Source organism: Lissotriton helveticus, chromosome 6, assembly GCF_964261635.1.
Source record: "Lissotriton helveticus chromosome 6, aLisHel1.1, whole genome shotgun sequence".
Classification (NCBI taxonomy): domain Eukaryota; kingdom Metazoa; phylum Chordata; class Amphibia; order Caudata; family Salamandridae; genus Lissotriton; species Lissotriton helveticus.
In genome coordinates this window covers 1,166,756,684-1,166,776,948 of record NC_136067.1, presented here as the reverse complement: position 1 = coordinate 1,166,776,948, position 20,265 = coordinate 1,166,756,684, and the positions used below count along the sequence as shown (strand labels likewise).

The 20,265-nt window shown below is 47.3% G+C and overlaps 1 protein-coding gene across 4 annotated transcripts in view; it reads left to right on the top strand.

The window, feature by feature from the left end:
- FRMD1 (FERM domain containing 1) overlaps nt 1-20,265 on the top strand; it is a 797,190-nt gene that overhangs the window by 689,502 nt on the left and 87,423 nt on the right. For 2 of the 4 annotated variants that reach the window (XM_078648854.1, XM_078648856.1), the window contains one exon: nt 15,488-15,616. In XM_078648854.1, the coding sequence (XP_078504980.1) occupies nt 15,488-15,616 (129 nt within the window). The remainder of the gene's footprint in view (nt 1-15,487; nt 15,617-20,265) is intronic. The other 2 variants (XM_078648855.1, XM_078648853.1) reach the window with 2 other exon arrangements.

The window sequence follows — 20,265 nt, the reverse complement described above, 5'->3', positions numbered from 1 at the left end:
TTTTAAATGATCATGGTTGTTGCAGGATAAAGCCATGTGTCCCATCTATGGACACTATTTCCAAGTTAGTTACTTGCTGTATGCATGTTCTGGATCCTCCCACACATATTAGTGAAGAAGTTACTTTGTGGCCCAAGGTCTCTATCCTTGAAATACAGTTTGATCGATTGAGCAAACTCAAAGCCTTATTGTTTCTAACTGATGTGGCTCTCACATATGCCTGTAAAAGGACTGGCTTCCAAGCTGCACATTCTTCAACCTCATCAGAGGTGCAATACCTTTTTCACACTCATTTCGGTGGGCTTGTATTTTTAATGCTTCTAATATAGCTGGAGTGGCACACTTTAAGTGATTGTGTCCAGACTGGTTTCCAGGTTCCAAACTATTTTTGGAGTTGTTCCATCCTTTATACACTCCTTGTTTTCAAGCATTTTTGCAGGCATTCCGATTGTGCTGGTGCTCTTTGTCGCAGTTTCCCGATATAATTCTGCTTGTGAGTCTCCTTTGCAGTCACATCAGCTGTGTTGTCAAATGCTGTTGTTTCCTTGGCTTCAAGATGCATTCGCCAATGCCAGGTGATCTGTCAATTTCTCTTTTCCTCACATCTGGGCACTTGTCTAATGCTGCACTCCTGACACTGTGGCCTTCGGTACCTGCTGAATGGGCTGGGGAAATAATTCTCTTTGTGACTTGGATCATGCTCTTCAGGCCTCTTTCGATCTAATGTCTATGCATGCAGGTTCCTTGCTGGGCCCTATTGACGCTCTGAACATGGATATTGTGGACAATTTGGCGATGCCATCCTCTTCATAGGATGCCTCATAAATATTTGGATTGGCTTTTTGGAAATGTTCCCTTTTTTAGTAAATTTATGTTTTTAATTGCCAGTTTTTCTAGGCTTTGACTTTGTTTATGCTATTCAAAAGTTCCTATATAGAGTAAGGATTTTACACACATACAATGCTATTTGCTATCATTTTCATACAGTCGTATCTCCAACCACAGGGAGAGTGTTGTAGGGTTTTAGTCTTCATTTGTGTTTTTGTTTTTAACTTAGCACCTTTTTGAGATGGTGGTTTGCACGTTTTTCACTAACACAAGAATGTGCCATGCACACATTTATTTTTAGAAGATATTGTTGCTCTATAATCTGTCTCGTTAATTCCAGGAACACAGATATCAGAACACGATGTTCTTGTTTTTTTATTATGTGTTTGTAGGAGATTACTTTATCTCTTCAGACTAAGTAACATTGTTATTCTGCTTCTCTAGCAGAGTGTGATAAGACCTGTGTTTTACTATTTAAACCGTGCCCTTGTTTAAGTCAGAGAGAGAGAGACACTTTACACCAGAGTTATCATAAATGCTGCTGAAAGCTGTGAATGAGATTCAGTCCCGCAGGCCCAGAGAGTCATCCTATAATGGAATATACATGCGCAAGCAGCGATGTGTGCAGGTTTGCACATTTAGATGGTGTACATTTGTTAACCACATCAATGCTACAGCAATTCATCCTCTGTGCTGCAGATCCTTGTTTCCCATTGTTCATGACGAGCTCAGCTCGTCATGAGTACACAAGCAGTGTACTGCATGACGAGCTGAGCTCGTCATGAGCATGGAAGGGGTTAGCACCGAGCACAGCTTCCTGAGACATTATACCAAAGGTATGGGCTTAGGGGTCTGTCAGAAGGATACTTCGAAGATGCTTTTGTTAGAGTGAAGTATTATCGATAGATGGGGGCGCTAGGTGGCGTCGGACCAAGATGGCCGCACTGCTGTGAGGCTCCCGCTCGACCGAGCGATCTCGCCTTTCCTTCAGGGATCCTGACCGGGCGCACAGCCCTGAATGCTGCCTGCCTGCCTTCGCGCTGCCGAACTCTACACGGCGGTGTCTTCTTCTTGCGCAACACCCCACCCGGCGAGTAGCTAGCGGCCGCGGAAGCCTGAGCGGACCCACTGCCATTTCCGCGACTCCTGCCCGCCGGCTTGCCCTGCCAGGAAAGACCGGTGCTGAGAGGCCTTCTCCGTCGCTGCGGGAGGGGCGCAGCTCGCCGAGACATCCCGCCGCCGGCTGGCCAGCGACTGCTCTACTTCCTCGACGGGGACTCCCCACTGCTGCCATGAGGTGAGCGCTGCCTGCGAGGTGTTGCCACGTCCCCGTCCAGGCCCTACCAGCGCGGAGCCGCCGCACAGCCAGGCCGCTGAGTTCCTGCCTCCTCCCGCCAACCGCCATTTTGCTTAACTCGCTCAGCGGCTGCACTGGTTCTAATACAACGGGACGGCGGGTGCCTGTGGTGAGGCCGCCGCCGTAGATCCCACACGCATTGCAGGGCGACGGGCCCCTCTCCTCGGCAGTGCTCCCCCCACCTCCTTAAGCGGCAAGACGAAGACCCAGCGGGAGACTGCCTCCTTCCACTTCTTGGCCACTCACGGACAGCTACCTCCTGCCTGGCCGCCACTTCTGCCTATACGGCAAGACTTTGAATCGGCGCCATACACCCGGTCAGTGCAACGAGGGTGGCAGTCACCCCCCCCCCCCCTCCCCCCTCTCGCAGTGGTGGCCTTCTCAGCACCCCAGTGGCGCAGCCTGTGAATGCCTGGCGCTGTAATCTGAGAGGTGGACTGCCTTTCCATTATTTGTGGCCTTTGGACTCCATACCTCCGCAAGTGCAGTTTCTGGGGGCGCTCCCTCCTCCTTACCACTGCGCTGTCACTGCAGCGATCTGGCGCTCTTTTCCCCCCCTCCGTCGCTGCCGCCCAGACGCACCATGGGGCGCAACGATGCCCGTCAATCCAAGATCCCATTCGGATCCAAACGGCCCACTGAGGCTGCGCAGGAGGTGGGGAGTAGTCCTGCGGCATCGACCCCTCCGGAGGACGACTGGAAGACTTTATTGATTAGTATGAAACAAAGCCTCTCCTCGATTGACGCCAAAATAGACACCATGAATTTACGCATGGACAGCGTGGTGGCCAAGCTGGACCAGCACGACAGTCGCATCAGGGAAGCTGAGGGCAGGATTTCTACTTTGGAGGACGGAGCCGCTTCATCCCATAAGCAGGTCACGCAGATGGACAGATTGCTCAAGCTCATCGCTGATAAGAATGAGGATTTAGAAGCGCGGTCCCGCCGCAACAATGTCCGCATTTTGGGCCTTGCAGAGACTACCAACACTGGCAAAATGGAGACGTTTGTGGAGAATCTTCTCATAGAACTCTTTGGTAAGGAGTCTTTCTCTCCGCACTTCATCGTCGAACGGGCCCACAGGTCCCTGGCGGCGCGTCCCCCCACTGGGGCCCCGCCACGCCCTGTTATTGCGCGCTTTCTGAATTATAGGGACCGTGATGCAGTGCTGAAACGCTCGAGGGAGATGGGTACTGTCAACTACTGCAATACGTCTCTTTCCTTCTTCCCTGACTTTACTGCCTCCGTCCAGGACGCCAGACGCAAATTCTCGGTGGTGAAAAAGAAACTTCAGGCACTGGAGCTCCCATACGCCATGTTATACCCTGCCAGGTTGAAGGTTACGTGCCAAGGCAGACAGCACTTCTTCCAGAACCCGCAACAAGTGGAAGACTTTCTCAAACATGGTCGGGGAGGCCGTGGTGGCGATGACGCTGTTGACCCTCACGCCCGCCGCTCCAGACCCTCCTCACCACTGTCACAGCAGGACTGAATAGGAGCGGCGAGACATTGACCCTTGTCATCTTCACTTTCCTGCTACTGGCTGCGTGTACTCTGACAGTTTTACGATTACCGGTCTTTTGAAGTATTGATTGCTCGGTCACCCACCTCCGTCCCACGCTAGACGCCCGGAACTTCTGGTGTCTGTGGGTGAGAGTAAGGAGGTGGTTGGCAGGTCTGGTGCCCCCTGGCTCTATATCCCCCTAATGGGCGAGCCCCTGTACACCCCCTCCCCCCTATGGGGAGGGGCAGCTGTCACACTGTTTCTAGTTTTCGGGTTACTGTGGGGTTGGGTGGGTGGGAGGATGTTGTATGCCCGGCTAGTTGGGGTTGCCGGTGTGGGTGGGAAGAAACTGAATGTCAATATTACTGCCTTTGCTGTGCTTGCTGTGTGGTCACTGGGGGGGCTGGGTGGGGGGGCTCTGGGTGGGGGGGTCCATCGCCGAAGCGCCAACGGATTTCCGGTGCTTCTTTACAGTATAACGTGTCATGGAATCTGTTATGTCTTTGAATGGGTGACGTAGAAAATCTGCAACCAACACAACAGTTGAGACTGGTGTCCTGGAATATTCGTGGGTTAAATGACCCCAGGAAGAAGAGGCAAATATTGGGTTATCTAGACAGACAGAATGTGTCAATTGCTATGCTTCAAGAAACCCACCTACTGCCAGATAGCTCCCCCCCGTTTGCGACTAGATGGGCCTCCTGCAAAGTTTTCTCTTCCTACTCTAACTATGCCAGGGGGGTGGTGATCCTTGTTAGGCGAGGGCTGCGGTTTACACCCGCTGGGACGGAAGCGGATGCCAGTGGCAGATACTGCATGGTCTGGGGGCAATTATATTCACATACTGTCCTGCTTGCATGTTATTATGGCCCCAATACTGATGACGTCTCCCCTCTACTCACGATGTGGGGCAGGATTCAGACACTGGGAATAGGCCACGTCATCCTGGGGGGTGATTTCAATACAGCCATTGCTCCATCCCTAGATAGGTCTCACCCCCAGGGGGCGCACTTCTCCCATACCCAGCGCGCACTGGCCTCCATTACTGCCGAACATCACTATGTAGACGCTTGGCGACTCCTGCACCCTTCCCTCAAGCAAGGTACCCATTTTTCTGCTGTGCACTCCACTTGGGCCCGGCTGGACTACATGTTCCTATCGGCCAGCCTAGCGTCGTGGCTGACCAGTGCCCTGCACCTTGTTAGGACTTTCTCTGATCACTCCCCAGTCCTAATATCGCTGCATATACCCATTGAAACCTCCCCTTACCTGAGCTGGCGATTCAATCCCGCCCACCTTACCGACTCCGCTTTCCGTGCTGAACTAGAACAAGACATCCAGGACTTTTTTGAGCGTAATATCGGTTCAGTCCCGGATCTTACCACGGTCTGGGAGGCCTTTAAGGTTACGGCTCGAGGTTGGTGCATCGCCAAGGGTGGAGGTGTCCTTAAATCACTACGGGGCGAATTGCATAAACTTGAGTCTGAACTTCGAGACCTAGAGCGGATTAGAACTCGCAACCCCCGCGACGCTGCTACTGCCGCCCTTCTTAGGGAAAAATTATCAGCATACACTGAGGCTGCTGACAAGGAGGGAAAGTTCCTTGGCAAACATCACGCCGCGCGCGTCTATGGCGAGGGAGATAGGCCTGGCAGGGCGCTCGCGTCGGCTGTCAAACCCCCTAGGTTCAACAACTTTGTTACCTCCCTGCTAGATGAACACCGCATCCCGCAGAGAGACCTTCCAGAACTACTCCGCATCCTCACATTTCACTATTCCACCCTATACACGTCTCACAGATCGACACCAATAGACTTACGCCAATACCTAGATGACACGGCCATTGCGTGGCTGGGCCCCACTCAGCAAAAATTTCTACATCACACTCTTGAACTAGATGAAATAAAGGACGCTATCATGTCCATGAAATCTGGTAAAGCACCCGGCTCTGACGGGCTACCAATTGACTTTTACAAGGCCTACCTTCACTTACTCGCCCCGATCTTGCAAAAGGTGTATTACGCTGCCCTCGAAGACGGTACCCTGCCGCCCTCTATGCGCGAGGCCCTTATTGCATCTCTTTTGAAGCCTGGCAAGCCGCCTGATAACTGTGACTCTTATAGGCCTCTATCGTTGCTCAATACCGATGTTAAAATATTAGCGAAAGTGCTTGCAACGCGCCTTAACCTTCTGATGGAGCGACTAGTCTTACCGGACCAAGCGGGGTTCGTCCCTAACAGGGCGACCTCCCACAACTTACGCACCCTTCAAGCCGTACTTCAGGACATTAACCCCCGTTGCGAGGCGGCTGCCGTGTTCCTGGACGCTACCAAAGCGTTTGATTCCCTCGAATGGGACTATCTCCTGTCTCTTCTTGAGCGGATGGGGATCCCGTATAGCTTCTTGGATTGGATCAAACTACTTTACACTGACCCATGCGCCTCGGTGTTACTGAATGGTGCTAGATCGGCCCCCTTTGTCATTCATAGAGGCACTAGACAGGGATGTCCCCTCTCCCCTGTCCTCTTCTCGCTCGCGATTGAGCCACTAGCAGCTAAACTTCGGCAACACCATAACCACCGCTCTCTTATCTACCCAGAACGCCAACTACTAGTGGCACTGTATGCAGATGATATCACTCTTTACATTCACAAACCGCGCGAGAACCTAAACCCTGTACTGCGCGAAATTACTAAATTCGGTGCCATATCGGGCGTGCAGATCAACTGGTCGAAGTCCGCCCTTTTTCCCTTGACGGACAGGACTGAGAGGTTCCCCCTTGACTACCCCTTGGTGTGGGAATCAGAGGAGCTTAAGTATCTGGGCGTCGTAGTCTCCCGAAATCGAGAAGAACTTATCAGGGCTAATTTTGGCACAGTCCTGGATAAATTGTCTGATACCATCACTAGGTGGATTCATCTCCCTCTCTCCATGGCGGGACGTATATCCCTCATCAAGATGGTTATCCTTCCAAAATTTCTGTATCTTTTCACCAACATCCCGTACAATCCGGGATCGCATTTTTTTCGCTCCCTTAACTCCCAACTGTCACGCCTCATTTGGGGCGGTAAGCAGCCCAGGGTTAGTTTACAAACTCTCATGCTACCGTACCACCAAGGCGGATTCGAGGTACCGAACTTTCAGCGATACTATGATTGTGCCCAGGGCCACTTTGCCGCCTACTGGCTTCACCCTCCTCCCTTCATGGCCCACTTGGCTGTAGAGGACGGTTATATGAGGCCTGTGCAGCCATCGGGCTACTTACACACTACGCCCCGGGTCACTGACCGAGACCCGACCACAGTGGACTGCACGGTTTTGGCCTGGCAGCGAATAGCGCGAAACATGGGATTCACGTTCCTTTACTCCCCGCTTATGCCCCTAGCACATGACCCGCGGTTGCGCATGGCCTGTGAGGAGATCGGCCGAAAATTGCTAGTAAAACTGGCGGTCCACACATGGGGCGAGCTGTACCTCCAGGGACAATTCCGCACGGCGGCTCAGTTTTTTGGTGAGCATACCCCCTCTGTAATGGACACCTTCCTTTATGTCAGGCTTCGCCAAAATGTCAAGGCGGTCACGCCCTCTTTCCCGGACGAACCAGACACCCTGGCCCCCCTCCATACGCTCCTACAGGTTGACTCCCCGAAGCACGTGGTGTCTATGCTATATCGGCATGCACAGCCGGCACCTTCCCCCCCCTCCCTTAGATCCCGCAGGGACTGGGATGCCGATCTTGGCACCCCACTTTCGGACGAACAGTGGGAAGAAAGCTGCTCCCACACTAATGCGGTCACCAGTAATGCCCGTCTCCGGCTGCTGCATTTCAAATTCTTGCACCGCACCTACTTCACTCCCTCTAAGCTGTTCCGACTTGGACTGAGCGCAAACGATCGCTGCCTCCGTTGCAGGGGCGAAGGGGCTGATTTTTTTCACCTTGCGTGGACCTGTCCCGCTGTGGCGCTGTACTGGCGCGAGGTTTTCGAGGCATTGTCTGATATGGTAGGGGTGGATGTTACGCCCTGTCCCAAGATAGCTCTGCTGGGTCACTCAGCGCCGGCATTGAAAACACATAGGAAATTTTTCGCAATAGGCCTCCTGCTCGCCAAACGCCTTGTGGCATGCAAATGGGGTAGGGGCCGTGCGCCCAAGTTCAAAATATGGCTTAATACAATGATCACATGGCAAGAACAATTACGCAATTATGCCGATCTCATGCCTCATATGTCCCGCCCCAGGGATCTCTGGGGACCCCTGGTAGCCTACCTTCTTCAGGAGCAAGGGGACAACTCTTCAGAACCATGCGACACGCCCTCCTTGCATGACTCCGCGCCCATTTCATAGCCATGTTACACGCATCACTACTGTTTCCTGTTCCCCCCCCCCACCTCCTTATCTCCCTCCTCCCGTGTCAGCCTAATGTATAGCACTGGTTTGCAGCATCACTTACCCTGGAGATGGTTGCACTGCATCCCCCCTCAGACAGTTACGTGCCCCCCCCCCCCCTGTCTTGCGATTCCCCCCCTGTCCACACACAAGTTATGGCGGTATATCACGTGGGAGTTTAGTTTTGTTCAAGGTTTATGTTAGGTACTGTACCAAAAAATTATAAAAGAAGCCTCAAAGAACTAGGCTTGACTGTGCAGCACTTCCAGAGTCGTATTTCTACTTTGTATGTTATCCAACGATACCAGTTTATATCGCGGCCGGCCCGTTTCGGGTTGTAGGCGGCATGCTGTGTCTAACATCGGTAATGCTATACTTCTAATGCTGGACATGTTATGAACTGATTCTATCGGTGCTGCCGGCCTGATGTCACAGGTTGTAGGCGCGAAGCTGTGTGTTGCTTTCTCCTTATTGCCGATAAAGGCTTCACAAAAAAAAAATAAAAAAAATAAAATTAAAAAAAAGTATTATCGATAGATAGGAGTATCATTAAGAACAATTAACACAGTTAATTGCTTGTGTTTTTTTTACCATTCTAATAACGCTTATAACAATGATGCGCTTCATCTGTCTAAGAATCGCAGTTAACATTTTATTTACAAAGATTAGGCCTTTTCAATAAACATTTGAAAATCAATTATTGTTTCTTTGGACATGCAAAGGTGACAGACGAAAGGGTCGGATCTATTTGCACAAATTCCTTTGGAATCAGAGCGGTCAGGTTTGAGGTTACCAACAATACTTACAACTCTGGAGGTTTAAGAGTTTAGATATGGTACTGTGTGCTAGCCGAACCAACATTCACTGATTATATGAGTAGATGTAGGGCCTCATTAACAAAAGGCCTGTGTCACCAGAGGGGCACTTTCTTGACGCTCCTGCGATGCAGAGAGCCTACACATATCCATGTAGCCACGCAACCACTGTGCGCAGCTTTTCATGGCCTTGTAGATATGGTGTAAAGCAACACAGCGCAAGTCATTGCGTTCTCTCACACTGCGTCAGGGAGGCATGTCATGGGTTTTGCTGTGGGTGTTCCCACGCAAGGCCCATAGGTTTTGACACATACCTAGATTTACAAAATCACTTAAACCTAGGAATGTGTCAAAACTATGCGCCTCCCCTGGGGAGGTGTAATGAGAAGAAATATCTTTATTTCTCCAAACTGTTTCCTATTTCTATGTGTGCTGCATTCTGCAGTGCACATATGAAGATGAAAATGCCTCCATTGATTGTTTTTATGCAGGATGGTATCCCTTCCTGCACAAAACCAATCCTGTCAATAACGCAGACACCCATGCACCATGGTGCTAAGGTACCTGCATTGATGCTAGGTACCATTTTGTACGCCAGTGCAGGCATAAAGGACCGGAATGCGCCGTATTTCATAAATACAGTGCATTCCTGCCCTTTCCTCTTTACGCAGGGCAGCTGCAAGACTTGCAGCGCTGTCCTGTTCCAAAAAGTAGTAAATGAGGCCCACAGTTTCTATATTGTGAAGTGTTGTTGACCAAATACACAGTCCTACTAAACTTGTGTGAACTGTATAACACCCTGTGGTGTTAATTTAGACTGTGAATAGTAACGCTGATCCCTCACTGTCCACCGCTTTCCTTAATGTTGCTTACTGTGGGTGGAAATAGAAAATCGTATCCCCACCAAGAGTTCAATAGTTTCCCCAATGCTGCATAGTTTGGAGTCAGAACAGTACATCTAACCCTGCAGGAGTTGAGTGCTTTCCCCAATTTTGTTTAGTTTTGAGTGGCTTAAGCAAATAGACTCCTCAACAAATATAAGTTAGTTTCCCAAGATGTAAGTATATTAAATAGTTTTTTTATATGTTTGTAAATGTACATGTCATTGGTTTACAATTTTACCATTTGAAAATAAACAGTTTTATCAATATATAGTATGTTAACTTTATTTTCAGGTAAATTGATAGCTATAAAAAAAAAGATGTATGCTTTGCAAATAAATGTTTTAATCTATATAATTTTTTATAAACTGCAATATAAATTTTGCAATTCATTTTAAGTCAATATATTTACTATTTAAACTATATATATTCTATGTGTTTTAACACTTGATTTTCAATATAGTTGTTATTTTAATGTCTTTTTTGAAAGTCAATGTTATTGTAATCTATAATTATATATCATATAGTTTTTACATGTAGATTTTTTGTAAGTCGATTTTTTAATTCAATATTTGTTTTGTTTGAATTAAAAGTAACGGGTTCTCAATAGGATTATTTTCTAGATTTGGCTCCGATTTTGTAGTATGTTGATATTTTTGTAGTTGACATTCAGTAATAATAATATTAAACCACATTTGTAAAGTGCCTACAATCACCCGTAAAGGTCTCCAGGCGCTGGGGGCTGTCAGGAAGATTAAGCAAGCTATTGCCCAGAGTCACATGGTGCTGGGCTAATCTGCCGCCGGCGATCAAACCGTGATCCCCAGATTCCAGCGTCAGTCGCCCTGGCGCCACACCTCTCCGCACCTAGTAGCACTATCCAAAAAACATTCAGAGACAGTGAAATCTCGGTTATGTGTACATTGTAATTCAAAATAAAGAAATAGAGAATACAGTAAGAGCTCACAGGGTCAGAGCATTAGTGATTCCACCGATCGCAGCAGTTGAAGATATTAAATTCCTACTGCTCTCATTCATTAATATGGAAGTCTTTGGGGTGTCCCTCCCCTTCAGATTAAGGTTCAAAGAGTGATCACGCTTCCTACTGGGAGTTTCAGGAACTCTGTGAAGGAGAGGGGGACCATAATAGATGACTTGGGTACCATTAGTCAGAGGAAAGAACTTATCAAGACAGCCACATAAAGTTGGGTCCATGTGGGACAACCAGAGGATCCACATCTTTCAATGTATCACATGATATCCGATAGAGGAAGTAGGAACTGCAGACTTTGAAGTGGGAGATTATTACATTGGGGTTGACTTCACTCATCATTTTGGCATCTCACTAGGGTGAAGGTAGAAAAATACGATATAGTGCAGCTGTATACACAACTGGAGTAGCCAAGGGTTTTTTGTCTTCATTAAAGGACAGAGGTACAAATAACCAGAGTTCTTCTAGGTCATAGGTGTGCTTTACTCAGGCTGGGGACTGAGGCTGTGCGATCCTGAGTGAGTGGTTACATGGGGGCACGCAACACTAGGTGAGTTATCGCTGTTGTTTTACATGTTTTTATAACACAGATTTGATAATATCTCCTAAAACATGTTAAAACTCCTGCATCCTCCCTTACTGCTCCCTCTGATTTGTGGTGGTATCCTAGATACAGAAAGTGCCCGGTTTTGTATCCAAATAAACCCCTCTAACTCCCTGTCAGGATTCCTTATTTACCGCCCGCCAAGATACATAAAACAGTTTGCAGGTTCCCTGCTGGAAACTACGCTAGCGACGGCAGCTCAGTCACCCAACTCTTTGGTTCTGGGAGACTTGAACCTGCATTTTGATGATCCTAATGATAAGGTGGCCTCAGATCTCAGTTCGGACCTTAAGGCTCTCGAAATGGAACTACTAAATAAAGAAGCCACTCATATCAGGGGTCATCTGTTGGACCCCATTTTTTCTAATAATAACCAGCTGATAGCTAGATCCCCACTGCCGCTGCCATGGTCTGACCATTTCATGGTCCCTTTTTCATGGAAAATTTCTATAGAAGTGAGAAGTGCTCCCCGTTCCCGTATATTACAGAGAGCCTGGCCAAAGATATCGGTGGAAGAATGGATTCGTACCTTAGAACAAACGGCCCCTGTGGCAGAATCAGATCCCCTGGTGGCAGATTTAAACTTTTAGAATTGGCTTAACGACTCCCTGAATGCAATACTGCCCCTTAAGATGATCACCAAAAAAGTAGTACTTTTAAATCACCGTGGTTCACCACCGAACTTAGAGATCTCAGAAAAGCTTGTAAAAAGCTGGAACGTATCTGGAGGAAGGATTGGGCAGTCAACAGCAAAGCCTCCTATCAGGCTGCCCTGAGACTATACAAAGCTGCACAACAGAAAACTCAGGCTTCCTTCTTTGAGGAAAAAATTAACCTATCTGCCAACTCCTCTAAGGAAACTTTCAAAATCGTTAAGCAACTGCTCAAAACACCTACTCCAACGATCAATCAAGAATGCACTGAAGCTAGGTGTAACCAGTTAGCAGAGTTCTTTGACACCAAAATACAACGCATACTTGATAGTTTACCACAGACCGCCCTACCGCAGGCGATGAAGCCTCTCTAGCCCCGACTATTGGCCCCCGGTTAGATACTTTTAGACGTATTACCAAGGAGGATTTTTGTAACACGCTATCCTCCGTGAATAGTGGTTCTCCATCTGACCCGGCGCCTATGTACATCCTCAAACAAGCTGCAGATACCATGGCCCCCCTGGCAACGGAGTTGTTAAACTCCTCCTTCATCAACGGAGTGGTTCCACCTAGCTGGAAACAAGCCAGAATTAAGACACTTCTAAAAAAACCTGGTCTGGATACAGCTGATCTAGCCAATTTTCGCCCGATCTCCTTGCTACCTGGGCTGGGAAAAATCGCTGAAAAAATTGTTAATCAACAGCTCTCAGGGTTCTTGTAAAGTAATGGCCTTTTAAGTGATTCGCAAATGGGCTTCTGCCCAGGGCAGGGCACCGACACAGCCCTTATAGTGGTGGCCGAGGAGGCAAGGTGCATCTTAGATGCAGGAGGATCGGCAGTTCTGATCCTCCTGGATCTAAGCGCTGCATTTGATACGGTGGACCATAAAATACTAGTCCACCATCTTGCTAGACTAGGGATTGCAGGATCAGCCATGGGATGGCTGGAATCCTTTCTGAATAATCGAGCATTCAGGATTTGGGAAAATGGTGTCATGTCCAAATCTACTCCCCTCCAGTGTGGAGTTCCTCAGGGCTCATCCTTAAACCCTACTTTGTTCAATGTCTATATGGCCCCACTGGAGGAGGTAGTAGCCCCTTTCGGGATTAAATCCGTCACCTACGCAGATGACACCCAATTAGTCGTCTCGCTGACGCAACAAGTGGGATGTTCGGATAATCTCTCGGCCTGCCTCACTGGAATCTTTTCCTGGATGACCAGTTCAAAGCTCAAATTGAACGGAGCAAAAACTGAGATCCTTATTCTGGGCCACCAATTTACATCTCTGCCCAAAGCCTTTTGGCCGCCCTGTATGGGCGAGCTGCCCCCATCGAAAGAGAAAATTAAAAGCCTGGGGGTCTGGTTCGAGCCTGAACTAACCTTTAGGACACACGCCCAGAAAGTCGCGGACGTGTGCTTCGGCCTGCTCAGGACAGTGCGGAAAGTTCTCCCTCTGCTACCCTTTCAGTCCAGGAAACTATTGATCCAAGGATTCATTTTATCCAGACTGGACTATAGCAACGCTCTACTCCTGGCAGCACCAGAAGCCACCATTAACACCTTACAACGGGTGCAGAATGCTGCTGCCAGGATGCTTATGGGCGCCCCAAGAAGAGCGTCTGCCAAACCGTTGCTGAGAGCTCTCCATTGGCTCCCAGTTCGTGAGCGAATCGCCTTTAAATCATCTTGCATTGTCCATAAAACACTTCAAGGCAAAGGTCCTCCTGCCCTGAGGAGCTTGATCTATCCCTATAGACCCCCTCGGGCCCTTCGATCAGACCTTGACAATCTTGCCGTAGTATCTAGAGTAAGGAAGGCCCGCACAGTAGGCCGCCGCTTTTCTGTAAATGCGGCAAAAAATTGGAACGCTCTCCCCAGGCATATTCGGACTGAACCTTCCCTTCTAAAGTGCCGAAAACTGCTTAAATCTTTTCTTTTCCCTAAAACTCCTTAAAAAAAAAATTCCGGTCCCTTTTGAGTTTCTGTTATTTGTTAGGCAGCGCTGGGACGCTTTCGGGCAGCCATGCGCTTTACAAATCAAATTTCATTTCATTTCATTTGTGTAGCGAGGACAGGATTGTAATTATTAGGTGAGTGGTATTGATCTAGACTAGCGATCCATAGACTGAAAATCAAAATGAAATGTTATTTTCATAACACATTTTGGATGTATGAACTATTGTTACTATGTGTCCTGCTAATGTTACAATTCTAATAAAAACTGATCTGAACATACAAGATTACCAGTGTTCTTAGTTATTCCCTGTTTCAAATGTGTCATGTATAGGTGTGGAATCAGACCCATTAGTTTTTTGTTTATTAATTTTTTTCAAATCCGAGCCACGGCTTGTGCAAATCAGAGCAAATAGAACTTTGAAGCATCGCTTGTGCCACAAGCATATTACATGGGGCCAAGAAAGTCCTCAGTGCTGACTCTATTCAATGTTCAGGCAAGCTCACTTTCCCTCTCTTGCCTTTCCTTAATTTGTTTTTCCCCTTTGATTTTACGACACATCTGAATCACCTGAAAGTTATCAGTTTTAAAAATGTAATATGCATTAATGAAATTCTGATTAATCGGGCCTGTAGTGTTGCACATGCTTGATACAACTGGCTTCCAGATTGAAATCCATTTTGGTTCTGGCCAGTACTTAATTTGTAAATAAATAAGTGCTCGGGCCCTCATCAGAACTTTACTGCAGCTTCCACCACCGATTGCCCCTACAAGTGCCTACAGTGACAGTAGCTATACAACTAACAACCATCATACACCTGCAAGTGTGACATTTTAGACTGTTCCAGGACCCCAAAGCTATCCGAATGACTTAGGGGGCATGTATTGTATTAGTCATTTGTAATGTAAATTGAATTATTAAACAACTGTTATAATGCTGTTCTCTAAATTAGACAAACATCACCACCATGAGGCAGGCATATGGCAGCCTGTCATAAGTGCTGGTGTTGACAGTTAAGTGCTGGTGCCGAGCACCGGAAACTACCATTTCAAATTTAGCAATTGATTTTGGCAGTATGGTTAAGTTCATGGGGACATGTAAAATAAAAGGGGTGAGCACGTTCTGAGTTGACGGTTCTTCTGAGACCGCCAAGCTAAAACCTAGCGAGTTAGTGTCTGCCTCTGTCTGATCATTCATTCAGGCACCCATGGGCCAACATGTGATACAACCACTAAATGTAAGATTGTTTAATTGCCAAACATGCAGCCACTTTAATCTGTAAGGATAAAATACTAATCAGTGTCTTCAAAGTAATGGATACCGACTGCCTTTCAATAGAGTGGGGGCAAGGGTGAGCCTCGGAGGGCTGCAATGATCCTTTTGTCAGCAAGTACTCACCGACATCAACAGTAATATGGAGATCTTCTATTTATTTTGATATAGCAGAGTAAATACATGAATCAGAACTGCCCATATTTTTTCTTTCATATTTTCCTTTTTGTACTTGTTGCAGAGGTGGAGCTTGCCGTGGACGAGCCTCAGGAAATGCCAGTTGATGACCCCCTGGAAACAAGTCAGTTTGATGAGTTCACTGAGGGTGATTCTTTGGACTTTTCCAGTTTGGAGCAGGGTAACATGCAAGGTGCCTTTTGGTTTTCAATGTATTCAGATGTTTCCGTTGAACTGTTTTATGTCCTATTTATAAGTAGAGACAGGTAGATTTATTCAAAGAAATTATAACTCTATATCCAGGAACAGTTTGAGATTAAAATTGCATTCCTGAGCTGCAATCTGAAACAACACCCTTGTGTCCCTGCTGGTGGACCTATAAATCTTACCTCACTTTGTGGTAGCTCCGGTCCTGTATATATTATGTGTAATGTGGGTGAAAGCATAAACATACTATATGGGATTTTGTTACATTGGACATGGACTTGACTTGGCATTTTAGTTACAGCATTTCTGGGCAATGAGCCTTTAATTGTTTTTGTACATCTTCGTATTTGTCAGTCTGTGACATCTCTTATAGTAGCTGTGGATATTTTGGAGCTCATTACAATGTCGGATGGAATCACTTCTGCCCGACACTGACTCGGTCATGGGACAAACCGGCACCCGGTCGTCGGCCCAGACCACCCCATTAGGATGCAACCGAACACTGTTCAGTCGCATTCCTATATTTTACTATGGGAGCATGCCTTGAGGCCATAAACCGGCTGTAATGCATGCTCTCATGGTGAAATGGGAGGTGCAGTTCATCCTTGCACCCTGTGGCAGACACCACAAGGTCCCTGCCAAAAGGTTTAGGGATCACCAGGAGGTCACCAAAGGTGCCCTCTTGGCCACCTACCAGAGGCCGTGCAGCAAAGGGGGACCTGCTGGGGCCCCCTAACATGCGTTCCGACATGGTTTCCATGTCGGACAGGCTGGCATGGAGACCATGTCAGAAACCATGCATTGTAATCTCAAGGGCAGAAAGAGTCACCCTTGAGTTTAAAGGCCGCATTCCAACTGGTGGACAGGCTATCCAAGCCTGTCAGAAACTAGCTGGAATGACCGGTCGGATTCCTTTCAACCGCCTCCATCAAAATGAGGCGGTCGAAAAGGAATCCGACTGGCCCATAACGATGCGGTCCTAAAGGCTCCAATCAAGGTTTGGAGCCTTCACCGGCTGTATCGTAATCGGCCCTTTTAGTCAGAAAGTTTATTTTCACCAAGGATTAGCCTGCTCTGTAAACGTGCACTAAGTTCATGGGTCAGTAAGCTCTGTTTAGAGAAGATGATCAACCCGTTGATCTAATACTTGTGAATTTTATTTCCAATCATAACCATTCATAAAATGCTCCCAGCCTAATGCTATTGTAAGGACATACTGCAAATATTCATAGACATTGTATACCTTTGAGAACTACATTGGCCTATTTTGAAAATAAAACTGTACAAAAAAAATCTTATCTTTTCTTAAATTATGCTAGCAGCTAAAGTGGTAATGTACTCACTGTTAGACAGCTTGACTGCTAGTTCAGCAGATTCAATGGTCTCCACTTCTCTGTTAGAGAACCACTGGCCAAATTTAGAGATCCCCACAAGGAAGTCAAATGCAGACGAGGAACTATGTGCCATCAGTGGAGCCACCAGTGTGGCAAATCAATAAGGGCACTGAACTTTGCAGAGTGGGTGCCGTATCCGTTTTGCATATTAGGCAAAATATGTTTTTCCAATAAACAAACTCTCCAAGCAGGAGTTTGTTTAAAAAAGACAATGACCCTTAAGTTTTCTCCCTGTGCGTTGGGGTCACTCTTGAACTTCCCTACCTGGGACTGTCATGCCTCCCATTTGGAGCTCAGGGCCAGGAAATATAGTGATGTTCGGTGCCCTAAATAGTATAGGTCAACTACCACCACAACCTGGCAGCCTTGTGACGCACAGGCTGTTACAACAAAAGTTTCAGAAGGTGGACTCATCTGCGGCTCTGCTGTTGGAAACCTTACAGGATCACCACCTTGAAATGGGGCAGTGGAGCCCTGACTTTGGCGGGGTGAGAGCACTGCCAATTTACGGTGTGGTCCTGCTTCACTAAAGCTCTCAATAACCTCCAAAACCGAACACATTAAAACGCTTCTCCTGTTGTTGAAGTTCAAGATAATTAAAGATCAGTGGGTTTAGGACTGGAAACATTATTAATGTCACAATTTCAGGACTATTTCCTTTTTGTACCTCTCTCTATTCTCCCTTTTTTCTTTTTTAGGTTTCGTAACCTGGCGAGGGGCGAAGCCCCTCCCAGATCGAAATCTGTTGTTTTCAATAGTGAGGTTAGGACAGCCTCTGTTTCCAATTGGCTAGCTCCATAAATGGAGGCTAGCCATTGGGAGACAGAGGCTGTCAATCGCGCTTTCTCACGAAAACGCGATTCGGGGGCGTTTCTGGTGCTTTTTTTAAGCCCCGCCCCTTTGTCCCGGGCCACGCTGCGATTGGCTGCCGGCCCGGGACACCCCCGTGACGTCATTCCCGGGCCGCGCTGTGATTGGCTGGCTGGCCGGCCCGGGACCTGACTTGTTTACAATAGAAGTCAATGGGGCATTTATTTCATTCTCCCGATTTTTTATTTTAAATCTCCCAAGTCCCTGTCCTAAAATGTTGGCATGTATGTGCGTGTTGCGTTTATCTTAATAAACCTTTAAAACAGATTGAGATGTTATGGGCATTGGCTCTATGGATTGAAGAGAATTACATTTATATCTAGCACATTGGTTATAATACCATAATTGTTCAATTGAACAAAGAAATACAAACAATTTTCTTCCATTTGGCACGGGCGCTCGCCGGGTCGATATAAACAATAACTTTCTGACACCTTTCAAGATGGCGGCGGCAGAGAAGCAAGGTTTTCGTTCTTCGCCTTTCCACCTCTTTGAAGCGTGCTAACCGGAAATGACGTTCTCACAACGTCCTACTCCCAATCAGGGGGTTATGAGTTAGAGGCTAAGTAAGCACTTCCAGAATCGTGTATTCTCCGGTGTACGTTGAATAATGGCGGCCGGCCCTATATCGGAGCGAAACCAGGGTGAGTGCCTGGCTTTGAAAATAAAGTGAAGCGCGTCGTGGGTGGAGCGACAGAGCCAGCCATGAAAAATGTATTCGCCTGAAGACCTAGCAGCCGGGTTATGTTAGAACCTCTCGAATTGCCTCCCGTGCAGTGCTGACTGTGGAGGTTCTAAGTAAAACTGGCAACTTGGTTCAGTGTGAAGATTAGTGTTGTCTATCAGAATGCTGTTTAGTATAATCATGACGATTGTACCTATTGCCATCTAAATTGTAGCTCTGTACTGCGTGTGTGTGGCTGTACTTGGTACTCGGATATGACACTGCTGGCACAGCATGTCCCAAACACTATATGCCTCGTACCTTACTGTGTGCGCCTCTACTTTCCTTTCCCACTTTTACAGCTGACCCTATAGCACTTACCACTCTTCATGTGCCTCATTTCCTACACTATATATCCTCTTCCCGTGGCTGCTCTGCTGCATATTTGTAGTCCTCTCTTCCGCTCCATCGTTGTCTTCATACTGGCTGTGCCTCCTATACATGACTGACCTGCTTGTGCATCTCTCCCACCTCCCCTTTCTGCACATTGACATGTGTTTGAGCCCCCTCAAACTCGTCTTCACCTACTTTTGTCTCTGGCATTTTCCTGCATGGTCTTTTCTGCATTTCGAACTACATGCGCATTCCTACCCACCCTACTTCTCATTCCCTCCGTGAATACTCGCCGTCCTAACCCCACCTGTCCCTGCTTGTTCCTTGACTCCCTTGCCCTCCGTCTTAGCCTGCTTGTGCATCTCTTGTCCATGTACTCCTCCCTCTCTACCTGCTGACCATCCTACCAGTCCCTCCATCTACTTAATGCCTTTATTTTACCCATCTGACTTGGGAACCACCTACTCTGATCACTGCTCGTTCTTCCTCTCTTCCTACCCTACGTGCACACTGTCACCCCAACTGTGCATACTTTCATTTTTACATGTGCTCATCATTTTACTTGCATGCTTTGCTCTTTGCTCAATACCTGTATCACTACTTTTTTCCTCTACTATACCCTGTTTGTTAACCCTCCTGTTGTACTGCTCCAATTACATGCCTACATGCTCGCTGGCTGCCCCATTTTTGCCATATTACTTTGTTGGTACTTGAACATTACTTTTTCAAATGTGTTAGGCACCACATATTTCACTGATTTTGTAATGCTGCTATTGCAGGGTGATGTTAATCAGTTCACTGAAGCCCAGTTGATCTCCTCAGAAAGATGAAGGGCAGAATCCACCCCAGAGACATTGCAAACTTTTTAATATAATATTACTGTTGTCATATTTAGTATTTATGTAGTGCATTGCCTACCACACATGTGACCCTGTGACCAAGGGGGTCCACATAGCTCTGTAGACAGCTACCACCCCGTGGCCAATTTCCCCATTCTGGTTTTAATATTGTTTGTTGTGGTGAGCCAGAATAGAGCACCTATGAATTTGAAGGTGTTCTACTTCGTGGACATAATTACATTCTTAGAAACTGTAATATTTGAGTGCAAATTAATCTGACTGTACATTGGTATTCCATTTTCTCGTAGCCTTTTTAATTGGTGTACAAACTGCAATAATTCCCTTTTCAAATTGAGAGCCACAGGCTTCCTCAACCTGTCATGCTGGGTGAAGGTGTGAGGGGCCCATCCATGTGGCTGCATGGCATTTGTCTGATATGACCCTCCTACTTCTCGAACGTTGTTCCTATTCCCCC